Genomic DNA, 20,596 nt, shown 5'->3' on the forward strand with positions numbered 1-20,596 from the left:
GAAATCTATAGAGACTTTCTAAGAGAAAACAAGCAAACAAAAAATGTATATATTTTAATTGTTTTGGAATTTTTCTTCAAAGGAAAGCTGTGTATCCCTTGAGTTTTATTCTCTACTTTAAATGTTCTTAAATGTTTTCCCAAATAAAATATGGAATATAAATTTTCACTCATATATACTAGGATCTTTGAATTTGGAACACAAGCACCAAGTTTGTAATATATATGCTACTCTTATAAATAGATATATAATTAGGATAAACATGTAAGTATGTGAGCATGCGTATACACATACACATGTACTCATTTCTACATAGTTAACAGTAGCAACATTATTCACTTGTTCTAGGAGAATCTGATTGGTGGTCAGAAGTCCATTTTTTTTCTGTGTTTTCTAGTTACTTAGTACTTCTCCTTCCCAGTAGCTTTTTATAAATATCTAACTATTAGTTATCCCCAAATGACCTTCTGGAGGGAATTGCAGACCATAAAACTGTTGCTTTCCCTTAAAAAAGAAAAGGAGCAACTTTAGTATTTTAGTTAGCAAAGAATATAGCTATTGATTGAAAAATAATCTTAATCAAAATTTTAAGATTTAAAAAATTCAACTATTTACTCTTTAATATGCCACAACTTTTGTTTTCTTTGTAAGTGTAAGAAAAATAATTAGACATAGCTACTCACTCACTCATACCTTAGACGTTTCTGGAAGTTAGAGTTGTGGGAATTTGGCAAAATTGGTCAACTGACCAATCCTTTTTATTGAGGTTTCAGAGTACAAATTTTTTATCTTACGCTTGAGGAAATTTCCAGAATAAAGGATTCTACCATCCTTTTAAAAGTGTGAGAATATCTAAAGGTACATAAAAAATTTTAAATGTCTGCTGTTTTAAATTATGTGCATCCTTATTATGAGTTGAATGTGTGCCTGAAAATATAATATATTGGAACCCTAACCCCTAGTATATATTTGGAGATGGGGATTGTAATGTATTTTTATAAGGAAATAACTAAGGCTAAATGAGGCATGGAGGGTGGAGTCCTGATATTTTAGGATTAGTGTCTTATAATAAGAGACAACAGAAAGTTTCTACTCATTTTATATTCCCTTATCTCATGCACACACTGAAAAATACCATGTGGGGAAAAGATAAGAGAAGGTGACCATGAAGAAAAGTCCTAATCAATATTGCATTGGTCAAAATCTTGACCTTGAACTTCTAACCTCTAAAACTAACTATGAAGAAAGTAATTTTTATCATCTACATCACCCAGTCTGTGACATTTTGTTATGGCGGCCCTTGGTAACTAATATTGCCCCCGTTAAATTCCATTAGGTATAAAGTGATAGATGTCTCTCATATAGAATTAATTCTAACACCTCCCATAACTTCCCCCAAACTGGAGTCAGGTGTGCTATAGGTATGAATAGATGCCAGCAGTAGTGCTAAACATCCTACAGTACACAGGACAGCATTCACAACAAAATCTTATCTGATCCAAAATGGTAGTAATGCTGAGATTGACAAACTCTGAACATCTTTTAGGATGGAGGTGTTCTTGTAAGCCTCCACAAGTCTATTATGGAAAAGCCTGAGTTGTAAAGAAGTATGCATTTAAGGGTCACAGTATGTTCTGTGTTAGATCCAAGAACTTATTTTTTGTACTTGGAAAAGACAATATGTTGTGATTCCTAGAGCTAATTAAATGTATATCTACCTAAGTGAAAACAATATGAGTGTTGGTAAATATGTGTGTTTCAAAGTGTGGTAAAATATAACTTTTTTCCTAAAAGTAAATTACCTTGTAGGTGGCCATAGCTTTTCAGGTACTAGATACTTTAATTTTAAAATAAAGATTATATGTATGTTTGTTAATATTCCATTATAATATATATCATAGAATAATATTAGAATTAATATCCAAACAGTATGATAGAATTATAAGAAAACATTTTTTCTTTTTTCTTTTTTCAATACTAGGGGTGGAACCCAAGGGCATTCTACTTCTGAGCAACACTCCCAGCCCTAATTCCCTCCCTCCCTCCCTCCCTCCCTCCCTCCCTCCCTCCCTCCCTCCCTCCCTCTTTCTTCCTCCCTTCCTCCCCTTCTTTCTTTCTTTCTTTCTTTCTTTCTTTCTTTCTTTCTTTCTTTCTTTCTTTCTTTTTCTTTCTCTTTCTTTATTGGTGGTACTGGGATTCCTGGAAACCCTTCTATCTCTGGGCTATACTCCAAGACCTATTTTTATATTTTTATTTGAAACAGGGTTTCTTAAGCCAGAGCGGCTGGCTTCGAACCTGCGCGATCCTCCTGTCTCCAACTCCCAAGCGCAGGGATTACAAGCGTGCGCCACCATGCCCGGCTGAAAAAACATTTTTTAAAGTGAGAGATGACACATCTTGGTAGACAGTGTTGTTACTATTATTATTGTTATGACTATCATCATTATTATTATTACTTTGGCAAAATTTGAATGATCTTAGATGGGAAAATGACAAAATTTTCAATAGGATATTACTAAATTCTCTAACCAGTGTTTTTGGCCAATATCTGAGCAATGAATATTTCTAGAAAGTGCTTCAATAACATTTGCATATCTCATCTGTCCCAAAGGAAATATTGGTTTTGCTTTAACAGTTGAAACAAATGGTTCTAGCTTGAACAGCCTTGCCAGCAAACCAATATTACCAATGAAAGGTGGAAAGTATAAATATAAACTGGTTCCCCTATAATTTTTTCATTGCCCCTTTATTTTCAGTCTACTTAAATAAGACTCGAATAATTTCCATCCTACCCCATAGTTACCATTTGGCAGCATAATAACATGTCTCTTTAAAAGAGTCTGACTTCATAAATCAAAATATTCCCTTTATTTTAGGTGGAGGAAGTATAATTCAAAATGGAAAGTTCATTTTCCTGATTCAGATAGAATGTTGCTTTTTTCATTTCATTAAGTTCGCCAACTTCTAAGTAAGAAATTGTTTTATTTTTAATCATTAGTTAGTTCTTAAATGAATATTAAATATATCTAGAAAATAGTTTTCCCATTTTTTAAAACTGCCACCTCTAGGTCCATTCCATTTTATCCTTATTCTGCTTTGTTAATTACCTAAGTTTCACCATATTTAACAATTTATAATTTTTTTGGTGCACTGTATTCTCACATCAGAATGTGGATCATGTTGACAAAGGCATACATTCACACAGTGCTTGGTGACCTCCCTCTTTCCCTCCTTCCCAATGCTGAGTGTCCAGGTTAGCAATGTTACATTCACATGTATACACATATTCGGATGTAGTTTTTCCATTAATAAACCTCAGCATTCTTTCTCCCCTCCCCTTCCTCTGGCTTCACTGAGTTTCCCCTAATTGTATTTATTATTATTTTTAGTTATTTACTTATAATGGAGATTGAACACAGGGACATACTATATCCAAATTATACCTTCCCCCAGCCCTATTATTTTATTATTTATTTTGAAACAGGGTCTCACTAAGTTGCAGAATGCTAAGTAGCTGAGGCTGGCCTTGAACTGCGATCCTTCCAAGGACTGGGGTTACAGGTGTGCGCTATCACCCCTGGCCATATTTTTAAATTTAAATCCTACTATATACATCACAAAAACGTTTTTTTTTTTTACATTACGATACAGTGTATGTGTATGTGCACATACACCAACATAACATTTTCACCCTTATCTTTTTTTTTTTTTTCTTTTTTGGTACTGGGGCTCTTGAAAATCCTTCTACCTCTGGGCTACACTCCCAGACCATTAAACTGTTATATTTAAGAATGAACGAGGCATTCATTTTGAGGATCGAACAGTTAGTCTCAACACATCTTCCCCTGTTATAGTCACAAAATTTTGTAATGTAATAGGCCAGTGGAATATTATTTAACTCACATTTAGACAGCTTTTATCTTCAGAAATTGAATACTTGATCCCTCAAATCAATGTTATCAATCTCATACAGACTTCAGTGACTACAAGGAGGAAATTTTACCTTTTCAACAGGTTACTTTTTACTTTAAAAGCATAGAAAAGTAATTAGAAAAATTTAGACTCAGTGTAAACCAGCGTTTTATGAAACTTCTTCCTCTCCCTGAAAATATATAGTGTATGTAATACAAGGTCATCTTTGGATCTTTTGAATTATTCCTATAAAAAAGGTTCTTGAAGAGCCTAAAGAATCTTCTGTTTAGACTCTATAGAGTGGCTTGCTAAGCAGGTGAACAGCTCTCTGAAAATAAGATTTCAGAGCAGTCAACCAAAGCTTAGCACAGAAATGCAATACTGTAAGAGCTCTATTAAAAAGGCATTTTTCTTGGTGGATATGGAAAATACAGAATGATTAGGGACCAAGCATGTGTTATATTATTGAAGATTGATATGCATTGTTGATGGCTTTCACTGCCTGTAGCATTTTTTAAAAATCACTTTTAACAGATATGATGCTAAACTCAGCAACTGCTTTCTGTTATCAGCTTGAGATGGAAGGAAAAGGAGGAAAATTATTAACTTTTATTGACATTTGTTGTTAGACAGTAACTGGAGATGAATAATTCTGCATGTATTTACTACAATTTAATGTTAACAATTATTATTATTTATGGCCTAATATGCCTGTTGCCATGTGTGATATTAGCCTGTCTTCCTGCTTAAACTCATATATCACCATTGAGAAAGATGTTACTTCTATTCTTGTACAGAAAAGATAGGGCTTCCCAGGGAATTTCACTAACTTTAAAGATGTCACACATAGCTAGACAATCCCCATGCTTGGGAGGCAGAGACAGGAGGATCATGTAGGTTCGAAGCCAGCCAAGCTCACTAAAGAGACCCTGTTTCTAAATAAAAAAATATATAAAATAGGTCTGGGAGTGTAGCCCGGAGGTAGAAGGGCTTCCGGGAACCCCAGTAACACACACACACACACACACACACACACACACACACACACACACAATAAAATGTCACACAGCAAGTAACAAAGCTACTGTCTGAGCCAAGCTTTGCCCTGGTCCAACTGCATGTGCCTATAAAGTGATGAAAAACTGATTTTATAATTTTACTTTTTTTTCACATTACTGACGATAGAACTCAGTTTAAGCTACAACTCTAGACATATTTTTATTTTGAAACAGAGTCTTACTAAGTTGCTGAGGGCCTGGCTGAGTTGCTGAGGCGCCCCTCAAATATCAGCTCCCACATAAAAATCTGAATCTAGATACTGATGAAATTTGTTCTTCGACTTTTAGAACATATTGTCATTATATGATAGAACTTGAGATGCCAAGTTCATAGAATGTGAATGTGTTCAAAGATCTCTTTTCCCCTTCCTGGTTACATTTATAGACTTCCTTCTATGACCTCTACTTCCTTTATTGTGGCAAGCTTGATCAGGTGTTTAAACTACTGTCCTCTGAGTAAAAGCACCATTAGGTCAGTATTACTCAGAATCAAGATTTGATGTTGTATTACGTTTTTTATATTATTATCTTTGTTGCCTCCCTAAGAATGCTGGAGTAGAATTTATCACTGAGCACCTAGTAAGAAATAAATGTGCATTACTTCTGCAAACACGGTGTGAGGTGTGGTGCTGGGAACTTGTGTGGTGAAGCTGGCCGTGTGGTAGCGTCGTCCTTACCTTCTATCCATAGGAAGATGTTGTTGAGGGAGCCTTTTCTCGGGGTTCAGGCAATTCTCTAAACACAGGATGTTTATTCTAACTGATTCCTGACCTTCTTGTTTGTGAAACCGCAATTCTTCGGCAGCGCAGTCAGCAGTAAGCACACTTGGAACTTCCCAAGAAGCAAAGTTTATCTAATATCACTAACAGCGGTTAGTCCTCTTCTGTTTTCCACGCACGTCCGTGTGAGTTCAAGGGGCTTTGTGCGGCTGTGTCTTGTGTTTTTTGCAATGCCAGAATCACCTGGCATGCTTGTTCAAATACAGATGCCTGGGCCTCCAGACACATAGTCACAGGCTCCGTGGGATAGGCTTGGTGTAGGCTGTTTACATTTTTCATAGAAAATAGTTGATTTTTAGGAACACAACTGAGAGCATAATGATGCGAAATCAAGCTGGACATAGAAAGCTAGCATAAGTAAGAAATACAGAATGACTTTTTTAACCCCCTCAGTGTATGTAATAAACATAGAATGAGAGCCAATGATCTGAGCTTTCTACTAAAAGTTCCAAGATGCACTGATGCAAAATGTTTAGCAAACACATATGATTTCATTCCATTACTTCAGTCCAGACTGAAGGTAGGAGGGCCCGGGTGGTGTATGTTCAAGGAAGGTGCTGGAATAAGACCAGTGTTAGTTGGCAAGGTCTGATTCAAGGCTCAGGGCTATCTCTCTACTAGGTATGGAACTATAGAAACTGGACCAAGTAAATTTAAGAGGGGTGGAAATCACTACTCTTATCTTCACTTAAATAAATCCAGTTTAGTAGGAAATTTGATGTAGAGATATCGAGAACCAGAATTTCTCTCCCAGCCAACTTGGTTCTTGTACTGAAATAGAAGGCTCTCTCTAGAAGACTTCAGCGGGATAGCCCTGAAATCAGACCAGGTGTCATTCCTGAGCTCATTTATTTTGGCCAGTCATGCCCTGAGGTTTATCTTGTAATTCGACATTATTTTGTGCCTGATTTACACTGAGATTCTTTTAAGCTTCTAATATTGTGCCTGTGAGTTCAGCATATATCAAGCATGGTGGTTTTTATATGGAAAAATCATATATATGTAAATTTTTGTCTACTTGTAAACATATCAGTAAATATTAGAAAGATTACCTTCCTGCCACTCTTCTGTTTTACTTTTGTTTGATATGGGATTTAAATTGTAGTGGAAGCCATGTGGGTTTTATAGCAGTTATGTGTTAGGTAAAGTACCTGAGGCTTGAATAAGTGACTTACACAGTCCATGCAGATGATGGGCCAGAGAGCTGGGCCTCCATCACAGGGTTCCACACTGTCCTGGACTCTCTCCTGATTTCAGATATTACATAAAACTTGTTAGAAGAACAGACAGTATCTTACAATAGCCAGCCAGTGTAGAGACCTCTTCCTGAAATTTTTAATCTAAAAGAATCTGAATCTTAATCTTAAAGAACACGCAATTTAGAATTGTGACAGATTTTATCGTAAATGTAAACATTAGTTTACTGTGTGCATTTATAGCATAGAAGCAAATTAAATTGATTTGTCTGTAGAAAAAGCAAAGAAAGCTCAAGAAACGGTTGATGGCTTAAGTCAGTCTTTCTTTTACAAAAGAACCTAATTAGATTTATTGAAGTTCATGGAATCTGTTATTGTATGATTTGGCAGTATCTTGAAATAATATGTCTCTCCCACAATTCTATCTAGTGTAGACTTTAATAAATATGTTTGATGAAAAGAACCACTCTAAATGGAAAGTATATTCATATTTATAAATTTGTATTTATTTTCATTTTACCTTGTCAACTAATTAGAGAGTAAATATTTCATTTCCTCTCGTTTTTATAGTTTTTGGGTAATGGGTACTTTATTTATCTTTGAAAGGTTGGGAACTACATTTTTCACCAATATTTTCATTATATTTATAATCTTTATACATAGTGGGAACATACAGAAATTTTATCTTCAATTATAAATTTTCTAATGTATGGCCTTATAGGGCTTAGTGATTTTAAATTCATTTGTTAAATTATAATGGTAAAGGTGTTTTGTTGAATATACAATGCACCTTAACCTCTTAATTCATTTTCTAAAAACTCAGTGCAAGTAAAAACAGATGATGAAACTTCATGATTCTTTTGGGTTCATTGAAATTAACCAAAACGATATTATGGCAGGAGCCTAATATTCTTTATTTGACATTCTGTGTTTTAGAATTACCTTGGACATTTATCGATTTCTAAACATGAATCTAGAAATGTTAATGTCAAGATTATTAAATTAAAGATCGTAAATTAAGCTTTTAAACTTTTAAATATCTTAATCTCTTTCAATAGTGCATTTGGGCAAATACATTACTTAATTCTGTGTGATAAAATGATATTAACAACACTATGAAAACCCCCTGAGAGACTCATGTAATTGGTTAACATTATTGTTAATTGTTATTTTATAGTTTTCTGATTTGCTTTTTTTTCAAGATGGCATTTTTCTGCTTTTGTCTTTTTAGGGTCGTTGTTCCAGGGAGAACTGCAAATATCTTCATCCACCTCCACACTTAAAAACGCAGCTGGAGATAAATGGGCGCAATAACTTGATTCAGCAGAAGAACATGGCCATGTTGGCCCAGCAAATGCAACTAGCCAATGCTATGATGCCCGGTACCCCGTTGCAACCCGTGGTGAGCATGTTTCTAATCGGTTTGTAGTCCAAGTGCTCAGCTCCAGGGCTAAGATAGTGACCGCACCAGAACAACTGACCATGTGTAGCAGTATCCGTTGCCTAGTACTTTCTTTATTATTTTTAATTTTTTATTGGTCCATTGTAGTCATACATTTTGATGGGATAAAAGATGGTGGGGACATACATGCACACATCACCCAACTAGCCTTTACCAAAAAATTTAAGTCAAACTCTGAAACAATTTTTACACTATGGAGTTACTTTTTAGCTACCCTACCCAGCAATTTACATTATAGTACCCTCCTCTTCCACTTTCCTCTTCCCATGCCCAAAATTCTTCTCAAAATAAATCCTGTGTCTTGTGCTAACATGGTATTTGTTAAAATGGTCATCAGAGCAACATGTGGTGATAAATACTTGGGAAGTAAAACAGGAGGATCTCAGGTTTAAGGCCAGCCTCAGCAACTTTACAAGACCCTCAACAACTTAAGAAGATCCTATTTCAAAAGAAAATGTAAGAAGGGCTCGGGGTATAGATTGGAGGTAGGATATAATCTCCAATCTCTCCCAGCCCCCCCAAAACTCTCATTACACTCATTAGTGTGGTCAACATGCATTTTTAGGTTGTTAAAGGTAGGGATGATTAACAAAAAACTGGTATATATAGTCTTTCTTTTCCTCCTTTCTTGAAGATGTCCCTGTAGCTCCCTTTCTGGAAAATGAGACTTTGTTACTCTTTTAAAACTTAAATTGAAATTATTTCAGAGTCACAAATGCTTAGAATCTTCACCAAAGGAGAATGATCAGAGAGGAAGGAACTCAAGGGCTTTTAAAACAGGAGCTGAATTGATAAGCTTTGGGTGGTCATAGGAATTTCATGTTCGCCAAGCCAGGAGTGTGGGCAACTCTTGCTTCTGAATACACATATCTATTTAACTGTTTGTACTTTTTTTGTTGTATTGATAACTTACTTTAATAACCTTTGTATTACAATGTTAGGTTAGAAAGAGTATTTTTATATTAATTGTGACATAATAATTCTATATTTAAATTTAAATATATGATGGGATTTCCTTTGATCAGAATATATTTTTCAGTAATTATGTCACTAAGTTATATAAATATTATGGGGTCATAAAATGTGAATACACCCAATATTTTGGTATGCTTACTATGGCATGTCTTCTATTTTTTTCCTCATACACTTAAACACCTAAACTCAATGTAATTATTATTCTCTCTTAGAACTTAATGCAACAATCATTCCAAAAGAGGGGGGAGGGATTGCATTTCGAGGTGGGAGGGATCTCCATATTACATCGGCAGTGATACCAATTATCAATGCTATAGCGTTGAGGTGAGAGAATATTATAATTAATTCTGTGTCTGTTTTAACCTGACCTATTATTTTCTATTCCTGGGGGCTCTGTTAAAAATGTAATAACTTAAATTTATTATTATGACATCTACTAATTTCACATGTCTGTATTGGTATAGCATGAAAATTTCCATTTGGTTAAAAAACAGTTCAAATCATTCTTTGTAACAGAAAATATAGGACAAAAGTCTCCTGTGCACTTGGCCCAAACATACTGTTTCAAAGATCTGGATGGCTACCACCTTAGTTGATATGAGATGCTTTCTTGCTGTGAGAGACTTTGTTCCCATTAAACATTTAAAGCATGTATTTCCCCAGGTGTTGGTCTCTCTGAGACCCAGAGGACCTCTTAGATCAGCAAGCATGCTGGATTAAAGTGGACAGTGGTGGTCGGTGGTCACAGCCTTGAATTCCTCGCTGTGAGGTCTAGGCCCATCTCCAGACCTGGCTCTTGAGTCTACCAAGATTTTTCCAAAGTCATTCATTATATGCTTGATCCTACGACCCACATTAATGACATTTATGCTCTATGAAATATTCCATTGAAATGCCAACAACAAATATGTGGTTTATAAAATCAGTAAAGCATAGATTTATGAAATCATCAGAATTCTCACTGAAATTTCTGATGCTTTTGTTAGAAAATTCTCTGCTTAGACAAAGTAATTATTTTTATTGGTTATGAGCACATTCAGGCTTTATGTTAATTTTTCTCACGTGACTACATTTGAATGTGGAATTACCCTTCTGCTAAAGGCATCCTAGATCACAGTCTAAAAATATATTCTATTCAGAGTGATGTTTTTGTAATAAGTTATAGAAACCACTTTAATTATTCAATTTTAAAGCATTTGGGATTTTAATAACTGTAGAGAAGGCTTTAATCCAGGAAATTTAGCTTTCAAAATCCCACCTGAGACTGTCTGATCCTTTTTGTAGTCAGCCCTGTTTTGTTGAGAATAATGGCATGGAGATTCAGAAAGAAATGGGGTGGTCATAACCAGCTGCTTACCGGGACTTTAATGTGGGTCTGCAAATAGGGATTGTAACAAAGCCAGAAGCAGCCAGGTGACTAATATAGAAAAGGCTGGCTTTCAAAGAGAATGGAGACTAGTACAGAGGCGAGGGTTTGAAGACATGGCACTAACTTGGATCCAGCCCCAGTAGTGACAACATCAAAGGTGATGATTTTGGGAGCAGAGTCACAGCATGGAGAGAATCCTAGTAGTGGCAAGGCTCATAGTCAAGTAGGTGATAGCAGCTTAGTTCTGCTAAGGGCCAACCAATTTGGTCCTAAAACCTAGCAAGAGGAACAGGTGAGAGGCAAAATGTAAGCAAATTTGCAAGCAATCAGGATTGTACCTGGCAGATAGCAGAGATCAAAAATCACTTGATGAATGGAAAAGTAAATGGAGGACGGAGTGTCGTAAATAAGGGAAAAACAGAGCTCTGCGGTCTTTTATCTGACCTGGAGACCAGAGGAATCCTAACTCAGAACTGGAGCACAGCCTGGTTTCAGAGACTATAGCTCAGAATGGAGAAGAGTAGTAGATGAGATGATACGCTAAGGTGAGCAAGGCTCAGGAGGGTTCTGCTGGCACCAAGAAATGGTTACTATGCCACCCAGTTTGGGTTCTCATTTGTCATAAATTGTGAGACGACTGGGTCTATAAAATTAAGGTTTGAGAACATGACACTGGGTTAACTTAGTTAATGCAGGAATTTATAGGAGAGTTTTCTGTTTTCATAGGCTTTCTATTGAGTTGTCATGAAATGCACCAAGCTAAGAATCAGAAAGAGGACTAGCGTCTTTGAGACAAATATAATACTTGAAGGGAATTTACTATGCTCAGCACGTTTTGTGTTTTAAATTCTCACCACTATCCTATGAAGTAGGCCATAGTATCTAGAGATAAAGATACACAAGTTCAAAGAGGTTAAGTAATTTGCTCAAGTTCCATAGTTAGTGTGAATAGCAAGGCCAAGATTTTAGCCCAGTGTGCTTAGGTTCTGCATTGGTGTTGGGGAGATACATGTTGGAGCCAGGCCACCCTACAGCTCTGGGTCCTTGGCTGACTCATGTAAGCTCTCTGCCTTTCTTCCAAAGATAGTGAAGGTTTATAAATATATTATTTTTTCAGGGTGCTATCTATTTTATAAGCATAATTATCCCTACTTCATAAGATGAGAAAAAAGTAGTTTAAAATAAGTAATTTGTTTGCTTCCTACAAATTAGAAACAAATTATTGAAAATAGACATTAATTCTATAATCCTTTCTTAAATTCCTCAAAAAATGTAAAATCATTTTCTCTCTTTTCATCATACAATCTTTGAAGATAAATGGAAGGCATACAGCATTTATGTATACAAATTAAAAAATTAAAAAAATCTGTATTCTTTTTCTGAGGGCTGCTTTAATTCCTCGTATTACTTTGTCATATACTGATGAGTACAAAGGTAGTCTAATGAGACATTGCTGCATTACTGAACCAAGCACAGACTTCGTCTGTGGCTCACAATATGGAGGCACCTGGTCCATTCTTTTAGAATATCCAGGAAGGTGTCCTTGGTTCCAGGCTCTCTCCATTGTCCTCAGAGAGCTCTGGAGGTCCATTAGCAATGGCTTCGCATGCCTTTTCTTGGGATTCCAATGCTTAGCTGTGGCCTTTCATAATTTCTGACAGCAGCTGTCCTTCAGATACACACACGTGGTCACCCTGAGGCAGTTAACCCATGTAGAGACCCCCATGCATTTCATGAATTTGAAATGCATAGAACAGAGAAAAAGTCCTTGGAGTCAGCTTCCTCTCAAAGCTTCTCTGCTGCTCCTGTTACCAGAACTTTGCTGTCTTGCCCTGTTCTGGGCATCATTGGCAGCCAGGTACAAATGCTTTGCAATCATCATTTGTCACCCTTCTTGGAAAACCTGGAATTCTTAAATTGTTTCCTAGTGCTTTGCTTTCCAGTTTACCCACCATGGAATTGAGATAATGGTGCTCCATTCCAGAGGGTATCTGATAAAATGTATCCAAATCAGTCACCTGGGGTGGATGTCCACCCATCCTGGTTTTCATAGTGCCTACTTCAACCATGGGGCCTGTGATTCCTCAAAGAGGCTGAGAATAGGCCTTGGATAGTGGGAACAGGGCCATGCCTGATTGATACCTTTCTCTAAGCTGGGCTGGAAGTGAGTCCTTTTTATTTAAATGATTTCATTGAAGGTGGATGGAAGGAAAAAGTGAAAATATAAGAATAAAGAACTACTCGTTTGCTCTGCCCGTTCATGGCCAGCCCAGGAGCAGAGTTTATTTTACAGCATCTATTATTTTATTCCAAGTACAGACTACCCTCTTGGAAGAATATGTAATGTGAATTTGTTAAGAACTTCCTATTAGCTTTTGATACTGTTTATATTTAAAATAATTGCTTACAAACACTAGTTACAGGATTATGCTTACCCAGGAACACAGTTTCACGCACCTAGGTTGTATACTGTCATTTTTAAAAACACAAAAATTTCCCTGCTTTCAAGGTGGACCTTCACACAAATGCACTCTAGAAAGATCTAACCTTTAAAATTTATGTTCCACTGGGTGTGGTGGCACACGCTTGTAATCCCAGCATTCAGGAGGCTGAGACCGGAGGATTGCAGTTCGCGGACAGCCTCAGCTACTTAGGCGAGGCCCTCCGCAACTTAGTAAGACCCTGTTTCAAAATAAAGGATAAAATTTATGTTCCATAAATCTTAAGTGATTCTCGTTATGTATGTTTTAATCCCTCTGTTTTATTAAAACTTGCAAACATTGTTCGCAAAACAAATGCTGTTTCACATAGTGTTTTAGAATAAATAATCTTTATGGTATTTACTGTACTAGAGCACAGTAACTATATTACTGAAACTTGGAGAAGTTTAATATAAACAATTACAAAACATGAGGGGAAGAAATTAAATTTTCAAATAATCACGGCAGTGGAAGTATCTATACTGAGGTGAAGAGAAGAGATATAATTCAATTTCTTATTTTTTGACATTCAGGTATCTACTCTAGAAAATACTTCTTACATTTGCTAGCTAGTTTCTGTGGCAAAGAAAAGCACTTAGCAAATCCATTAATATATGTGTTGAGCAATAATTGTAGAGGCCTTGGATAGATGCTGTTTATAGGCAGACTTTAGCAGGCATTTATAGTAATATATGCAGTAAGCATCAGTTGTAGAGGAAAGGCAACATGTCCTGTGGGAGGCTGAGAGCAGGGAGATGGTCATTAAGCACAGGTGTGTATGGGTAGATGCTGCATTCAGGTGATGAGGCTTCCTGTGGGGACGGAGGGTAGTAAATGCTGCTTCTGGGTGTTGTGGGTAATTGGGAGGCATCAAGAGGAAGAGTCCTGGTTCATAAAGCATGATTAGAAGTTAAACCAGTGGGCGTGCAACGGTAGCATTTCTTGTGCAAGAAGAAACATGTTCAAGAGAAAGCCCTAAGAGAACATGACTTGTTAGAGGCCTTAGGTGGAATCAGAAAAGGGAACCTATTTCTGTAGAAAACCACAGAGTGCATGACATTGAAATTAACAAGAACTTTCCAAAAATACTGCCACTCAGGTACATTTCTCAGGGGATTCTGATAAGGGGATTCTGATGAAGGCCATGGCATTCACATATTAAAGTCGTCTAAGTGTTTTTAAAGGACAACTGGTCCAGTCAGTGAGAACTACTGATTTCAGAACCACTTGGCATCAAGATACCTGTGTCTAGATTGAGGCCTTCCATTCACTCATTTATGACTGTTTATTATTAATTATTATTATTATTATTATTATTATTATTATTATTATTTTGTGGGTCTGGGGATGGAACCCAGGGGCATTCGACCTCTGAGCCACACCCCCTGCCCTATTTTTTTATTCTTTATTTCGAAACAGGGTCTCACTGAGTTGCAGAGGACCTCACTAAGTAGCTGAGGCTGTCTGCAAACTGCAATCCTCCGGTCTCAGCCTCCCAAATGCTGGGATTACAAGCATACGCCACCACGCCTGGCTTCATTTATGACTGTGGACACATAATCTTTGTGAGATTTTTATCTGTAAAATGGGTTTATAATACCCACCCAATAAGGCTGTAATTCACTTACTCATTCAGTCATTTACACATTCAGCAAATTTTCACTGAGTGACTGGCACTATTCTGCGTTCTCAGGATCTTGCAGAGGACTAAATATTTCCCTCCCCTAGCTCCATTCCCACCCAAAAAAGTCACCCAGGGATTTTATGTAATGAAGATTAAATACAATAGCCCAGGTGAGACTCTAAGCATAATGCTGGCATACAACAAACAAGGAATTACTAGTAATAATCATGTTTGCGTAGTTAACTAGGGTCATAATGTGAAACTGAATAATATTTTTGCATAATGAAGCCTGATTACCTTAATGGAAGCAGAACGTCTCATTTAAAGCAAACAAGTGATTAACCCATAAACAGCACCAGAATGTGTGAATTTGCAGTTTGTGTTTTCTCTGTTGAGGGTGTACACTGGCAAAAAGCAGTCAAGAACCAACCTTCCTTATGCCTTCCCAGGAGCAAAGATGTCCGCAGATCCTAATCACCCGGATGTAGTTGGTATCAAATACACCAGTTACTTAGTTTATGTTATCCCATGAGTACTTCAGGGCAAAAAGGATGGCATTTGATAATGCCATTGCAGATCTTCCAAACCTGCTGAGCTCTCTGTAGGACACCATCAAGAATCAGAGCTGACTTTGGAGTAGTTCAGGTTCTTTTCTAATCTGTTTAGGTCTCTCTCTGACTTGCTGGCAGCGACCAATCTCACACAAGATACTCTGAAAAAAATCATTGTAAAAAGCTACTCAACACATTTACAAAATTTTCAAAGAGTTGAGTGAATGTGGCACTTTTTTTCTTTTTCAAATCTTTGTTCTTTTTAGCTTTTGGAATCAGGTTTCAAAGTACAGTGCTATTGTTAGGGATTTTCTGCTTTTTCAACAATAGCTCTACTTAACAAGAGAGGTTAGATGGGAAATAATGTTTACCAAGTAGTTGATGTTTTGCATTTTTAAAAGCTGCTGTGGACTTTACTTGGGGGACAGTACCCTTAAAGTCCTCAGGTTTTAATAAAATCAATTAATGTGACAAATCCATATAAACAATTCAGAGGGGAGATGGTTGCCAGGTAACAGGATCAATATTTTATTTTATTTTCTTTTTTCTTTTTTATTTTTTGGTGGTACTGGGGTTCCTGGAAGCCCTTCTACCTCCGGGCTACACTCCCAGACCTATTTTATATTTTTGAAACAGGGTCTCTTACGCCAGCGCGGCTGGCTTCGAACCTGCGCGATCCTCCTGTCTCCGCCTCCCAAGCGCGGGGATTACAAGCGTGCGCCACCACGCCCGGCAGGATCAATATTTTATATGATAGAAATACTACCTGTAACATGCAACAGCTATAGTATATGCATTTGTAGATTTTCACTGTATTTTTCTTGATGACATTTAGCAACACTTTATTTTTTTGGCCCATTGGTCTTATTTTGTTAAAATAAGAACAATTTTGTTCCTTCCAAATAAATTTGAAAATTTGACCATTGCTTTTCGGTAATTAGAGTAGATTGTGTACGGTGATATAAACATCTTTGTAACTTTCTGAAGCAAACATTCAAACTATGCTTATCTGGAAATTCATGTTAACTCCCAGCAATGAAATGCAAAGAACTATAGTCATTCCTGTTCTCCAAATTCTAAACTTGTCTTTCAGTTCTCCATGCTACATTTCTTATCATTCTTAAATCTCTAATAGAGACATTAGAGTGCTGGCTGGCTGCATTTCCATATACTCTACCTGAAAGCAGGCAACAGTGTACAGATTTAACCTGAGTATTTTTGAAATAGAAAATCAGGATCAACTCACATTCACTGTGCAGGTCAACTCTTGTCCTGCTGCTGCCTGGGCAACCAGTGAACATGCGGACTGGGCCCCAGTTTCTGACAGCCTCTTGGTAGTTTGCAGTGCACAGTCTCCTGCTGTCTAAGGGTAGCTGCTCTAGACTTTGCGGGGTTGGTGATTGCAGGTGTTACTGTAGGTTACTTTATCAAGCAAGAGCTGTCAGCCTGGCAGAGCAGCTAACTATGGCATTTGAGCCAACATATTTGGATATCTAAGAATTTTATCTTGAAAATATTGTTGGAATCTGTGGTTCATTGGTTCTTCTCCCAAGTTAATCCAATTATGTGTGAGCTATTCTATTTGTACCTTCTTCTTAGAAAAAAAAATTCATATGCTAACTTCAAAGAATTTTGTCCCCATACAATTTGTGAGGCCAACTGAGTAGTAAATCCCCTAAGATGACGCTCTCCACCTTGGCACAGTTAACTGTGGGAGCTGGATATTTATGTGATGTGATGTGCTTCCCTTTGAATTGTGGGAGATGAAACAGCGTCTCTGACCTCTTTCCATTAGATATAATAGCACCACCCAGCTGTGATACTAAAATGCATGTCCAGACACTGCCAAGTGTTCCTGAGAGGCAGGAATACCCTAGTGCCCTTGGAAAAATGGACACTTTGATTCCACTTTATTCTTTTAAATAGAGGATGAGTGACATCCAGACTAGAACTAGGCTATGTTTTCTGTTCTATTGCATCTCTTTTGTGCTCTTAGAATTATTATGTAATGTCTACCTCACATTACATCAAGCTTTGCACTAAAGCTTTCTTGAAAACTGTATATACTCTAGCATTGCCTGACTTCTTATTCCTATTAGAAGGAAGAAAGAGGGACTTTCTAATCTAATGTTATATGATGTAATGTCACTTTCATTCTAGAAACAATTCTATGATTCTTTTCTTTTCCACCTGGTAAAGAAAATAAATTGTTAGCCACAACTTAAAGAACAGGATCCATTATATATATTGGTGGTACTGGGGTTCCTGGAAGCCCTTCTACCTCTGGGCTACACTCCCAGACCTATTTTTACATTTTTATTTGGAAACAGGGTCTTCTAAGCCAGCGCGCACGGCTGGCTTCGAACCAGCGTGATCCTCCTGTCTCTGCCTCCTGAGCGCGGGGATTACAAGCGTGCGCCACCACGCCAGGCTCAAAATATTAAACTTTAAGAATGAAAACATTAGGCCAGGTATGGTGGCCCACACTCGTAATACCAATACTTGGGAGGCTGAGACAGGAGGATCGCAGCCAGCCTCAGCTACTTAGTGAGGCCCTCTGCAACTTAGTGAGACCCTGTTTCAAAATAAAGAAAATATAGGGCTAGGGGTATAGCTCAGGGTAGAGTGCCCCTGCCCCTGAGTTTAATTTCTAGTTCTACCAAAAAAAAAAAAAGAATTTAAAAACTTTAAGAATTGGAATAAGGTGAATAAGGTGGGAAATTATGCTCCATTATACTGGAAAAACAAATTTTTAAAATAGACCTCAGGTAAACTCTACGGAGCGATTGAAAAACAGATATGTGTCGTGATAATGAAATTTGCTTATCAACAAGTGGAAACAATCTTTATATACTCATCAAAGCCTTTTTGACAGAAATTCAGTACCTGGGACAGTTTATTTTGTGCTTCATATGCATTCCTTCGATCAATTCTCTAGCATTTATTTAGAAATATTCTTTTGTGTGTGTGTGTGTGTGTGTGGTACTGGGGGTGGAACCCAGAGGCTTTCTACCTCCAGGCTATACTCCCAGACCTTTTTTTAATATTTTATTTGGAAACAGGGTCTCACTGAGTTGCTGAGAGCCTCACTAAGTAGCTGAGGCTGGCTTCGAACCTGTGCGATCCTCCTGTCTCAGCCTCCCAAGCACGGGGATTACAAGCGTGCGCCACCATGTCCGGCTAGAAATATTCTTTTTTGGAATTCACATTTTAGACTCTTGGCTCCCTAGGGAGGTAAATTCATTGTTGAATGTCTAATAAGAACATGATCAGTTGGTAGAAAGTTTATAGTTTCTACAGAAAAACCGGCATTGAGTGAATGTGACCAACACTTTCTCCTGTGTGCTCAAAGGGAGAAATGTCCTCATCCCTGTTCACATCCCCCAGGAGAATTATTTACAGCTGACATTGACTGTGAGGTGCTGTCATCCCCTGGGACTTCTGTGTTTATCTCAGATAATAGGACACTAGAAACCTATTAGCAGTTGTAAACAGATCTTCCAAGTTTATCTAGCATTGCAATTATGAAATATATCTCTTAGGCAAGTTTCTAAGATTAATTCAAGACCAAAATGAGAATAGGTGATGATAAAAAGTTTCTGCATTGGACAGTTGATCTATTACATAAAAGAAAAATCCCAAGAATTATGAACCCCATACTTCAAATTTTCTGTTGAGGATTTAATGAATATTTACCTACTGTTATAATTTAAAAAACACACATTGATGACGAATGATTATTTAACAACACATTTTTATATTAATTGGAAATAAATAAACTTAGGATTCAAGAGGAGGAGGGAAGGAAAGATGTTACAAGTGGGTGGATGGATGGTAAATGCATAATGTAGGAGAGAGACTTTGAATTTAGGCCTGTGTATTAACTTGTGTTTTCTGTTTCACTTTCCAGCCAATGTTTTCAGTTGCACCAAGCTTAGCCACCAATGCATCAGCAGCCTTTAATCCCTACCTGGGACCTGTTTCCCCAAGCCTGGTTCCAGCAGAGATCTTGCCGACAGCACCCATGTTGGTTACAGGGAATCCCGGGGTCCCCGTGCCTGCAGCTGCTGCAGCTGCTGCACAGAAATTGATGCGGACAGACAGACTTGAGGTAGGAATCTCTCCTTGGTTTCTTCATGCATTCTATTCTAATTCTCCAAGTGTTTCTGTGGCCAGATGGTGTAAGAAATTTGAAGTCTTGGGTTAGTGTTTGTAGCATTTTCCCAAAAGATAAATATGCTTGATTTGATGAATATACCATGCATAAAAACCACAACATCCTTGTGTAGAATAGTGAAGAAGGGCTTGGGCTCTGGGGTCAGATTGCTGCCCATTTCACTGTACCTCAGTTTCATCTGTTTTAAAATGGTGATAGTGATGACACTTGCCTCACAGAGTTGGGAAAACATCTGGCACAGTGTGCAAGTGCTTCTTAGATGTGTTGCCGTTGCTATCAAACATAGCAGATTACATCAAACCCCAAAGACTTGTTCTTATAAAGATGTAGCAGATATTAGTTACTGTGAATAAAACATTCTAAAATTTATGATCACAAGTTTCCTCCCAAGCTGCACGATATTTTGGCTGAAATAGCGAAGCGGCTTTGTGAAATGTGCTCTTATGAAAGTATTTTTTAATAGGAAATTGCTTGATGCTCTAAGTTCTACTGTCGAGGATGATCAGATGCATGAGCTTTGGTCTTGCTACATGAAAAAGAAATTAAAGTTATAAATTTCATTTTGAAGTGGTTGTTCAGAGTTTCAGCATGGAAGTGAATGAATGGATTTGGTAAACTTATAGATGTAGGGGAAATGGCAACATTAATTAAAGATAGAGACTGGTATTAAATCACCTTTTCCTCTTCCCCTGGTTAGGCTCTACCTAGGGCAGAGAAGTCCTACAGGTATTAATTACTGAAAGCAGAAAATAAGGCTGTCATATGAACATAATTGACCCTAATAATTTTTTCAGTATAGCAGGAACTTAATCAGTACCGATATCTTATTAAGTTCTGTGCCATACATTAAAAAGCATCTCAGATTTCAGCATATTTGCAACCATTGATCAGACATGTGCAGCACATTTAATCCTCAGGACGATCTTTTTTTATACCTATAATGATACACCATAGTGAGGACCTCTTTGTGTGTTTCCCTCTGTATCCCACTCCTTCCCTGTTCGTGTTAGCGA

The 20,596-nt window shown here is 37.3% G+C and overlaps 1 protein-coding gene across 21 annotated transcripts in view; it reads left to right on the plus strand.

The window, feature by feature from the left end:
- MBNL1 (muscleblind like splicing regulator 1) overlaps positions 1-20,596 on the plus strand; it is a gene marked incomplete at both ends in the record, with an annotated part of 170,764 nt that overhangs the window by 128,172 nt on the left and 21,996 nt on the right. For 15 of the 21 annotated variants that reach the window (XM_080695750.1, XM_080695737.1, XM_080695748.1 and 12 more), the window contains 2 exons: positions 8,177-8,347; positions 19,317-19,517. In XM_080695750.1, the coding sequence (XP_080551876.1) occupies positions 8,279-8,347; positions 19,317-19,517 (270 nt within the window). The remainder of the gene's footprint in view (positions 1-8,176; positions 8,348-19,316; positions 19,518-20,596) is intronic. The other 6 variants (XM_080695741.1, XM_080695743.1, XM_080695744.1 and 3 more) reach the window with 1 other exon arrangement.

The sequence above is a fragment of the Muscardinus avellanarius genome (assembly GCF_963383645.1).
Source record: "Muscardinus avellanarius genome assembly, chromosome: 5".
In the NCBI taxonomy this organism is placed as follows: Eukaryota; Metazoa; Chordata; class Mammalia; order Rodentia; family Gliridae; genus Muscardinus; species Muscardinus avellanarius.